The sequence below is a fragment of the Lottia gigantea genome, assembly GCF_000327385.1.
Source record: "Lottia gigantea unplaced genomic scaffold LOTGIsca_117, whole genome shotgun sequence".
Lineage (NCBI taxonomy): Eukaryota > Metazoa > Mollusca > Gastropoda > Lottiidae > Lottia > Lottia gigantea.
This window is the reverse complement of record NW_008707167.1, coordinates 394518-396401: the sequence shown is the minus strand read 5'-3', so window position 1 is coordinate 396401 and position 1884 is coordinate 394518. Positions and strand designations below refer to the sequence as shown.

Here is a 1884-nt window from a genome sequence, read left to right as displayed (position 1 = left end):
AAATCTGTTTGTCCAAAATTTGACACATTTGTTCTTCTCACATAATGGTTTGCATCCATCTTCGGTTTCAACAGCACTTAGTTTCAAAATCTGATAATTCAACCATTTGTCTTTTGTAATGTTATAACAATCTGAAATAAATACCATACTCACATATAATTTGTTATACTCAAAGATTACACTGTAGATGTTTTATCTTGTGTGTTTTTACTACTGTCGTTCCCCATCTTTAATAGTACCCTCATCTTCACAATGTCAAACTATTGCGAACAAGAAAGGTGGCTATTGTAGTCAAGGAATAAGACGATGTTCGCAATACCCTGACCATTGTGAGGATGTTGTACTAGTTAAGATCATGGTTAGAATAACACGTTTTTGAAAGAGTGCCAGAAAAGTCTCTCACATACTCATGGTCCTCGAGTACCCTCAATTATTACTCAAATTTGGGATCTTACGGCAACAGGAAATGTACTTTCAAATTTAGAAACAGTCACCTCATACCGCGATACTGCAATCGTATTGCGATGTAACGTTTTAGCAGCGTCTACGCGAAGTTTCAACGCCTGTCTAACAACATTCGCGATCCTATGACGTTCACAAGACAATCCAGAGCAGATCACAGTATTTGGCCGTGACTTGCGAATAGTGGCGACAATTGCACGATGTCTGGGGTGTCCTACACGCTTAAACAACACTAATGGCGACCTTAACACGCTTTGTTCTAATTTCCAATCGTAGCGACAGCGCAGTGAGAACGTCTTTCTGGTGTGACGGAGTCAACAGAGAACAGTCAAGAGAACAGTACAATAACTTCCCAGTCCAAAGATGCGGCTTACCTTCTTTTTCTCCATCAGCAGACTTTCGGGTACGTGAATGAGGTTTGGGGCTGGCAACGTGTAAAGACACAACACACAGTAAAACAATTACCAACATCAAATTAGAAATGACAGTCATTTTGTCTTCTTGATAGAGTTGTGAGTAGAGGAGGTAAGTTTGTATGGGTTTATATAGAAGAGAAGAGAAACGTGGCAAGCTAGAATTAATCGTTAAAGTGGCTCTCTCTGGGTTTGAGTAAAAACGACTAAAAACTGCATACACAGTCTTAATTGGCACGTTAAGTTTTGATATAAAATATATGTTGTAATGCGTACGAGAAGCCGGAGAAGATATTGAACTAACTTCACTTGGTAGCTATGGCACACAAGGTCAGTAGCGTGTTGGCCAGCATGTGCGTTGACTACTGCCACACAACGACTGTACATGGACTTTTTCATTGCCAGAGAACCACACAACGGATTGTAATTCAGAAAAATCTCAATTTGATCCCTAAATACGGGCGTAAACTTTTATATATTATTTATTGAACAATAGTTAGATTTGTATGGAGAGGAACACTGAGGGAGATATAAAAAATGTCCAATGAAAATATTCAATGAAACGATTCATATAAGGTTGGGACTATGTTTCATTGCGGTAAATGGCAGAAAATCGTCTAAAGCAGAGATGGTGGTGACAAGCGTTAGCCACCTTCTTCTCTGTATACTATTATAGAGAGACACGACTATTGATACAAAAAGATGCCTGTGCCCGAATGGCTCCCCTGCTAAGAGTCACCCATATTGCCAAGAGTCACCCACCCTGATAAGAGTCACTCATATTGCCAAGAGTCACCCACCCTGTCAAGAGTCACCAACCCTGCTAAGAGTCACCCACCCTGCTAAGAGTCACCCATATTGTCGAGAGTCACCCACCGTGCTAAGAGTCACCCATATTGTCAAGAGTCACCCACCGTGCTAAGAGTCACCCATATTGTCAAGAGTCACCCACCGTGCTAAGAGTCACCCATATTGCACAGAATCGCCCACCCAGACTGAAGGCATCCAG

General features: G+C 41.1%; 1 protein-coding gene across 1 annotated transcript in view; it reads right to left on the bottom strand.

Annotated features, from left to right (window-relative positions):
- The window catches only part of LOTGIDRAFT_171605 (hypothetical protein), a gene marked incomplete at both ends in the record, with an annotated part of 9360 nt that extends 8406 nt beyond the window's left edge, over window positions 1–954 (bottom strand). The window contains 2 exons of the mRNA XM_009047809.1: window positions 42–131; window positions 837–954. Coding sequence (XP_009046057.1) covers window positions 42–131; window positions 837–954 — 208 coding nt within the window. The remainder of the gene's footprint in view (window positions 1–41; window positions 132–836) is intronic.
- Window positions 955–1884: the final 930 nt, after the last annotated feature.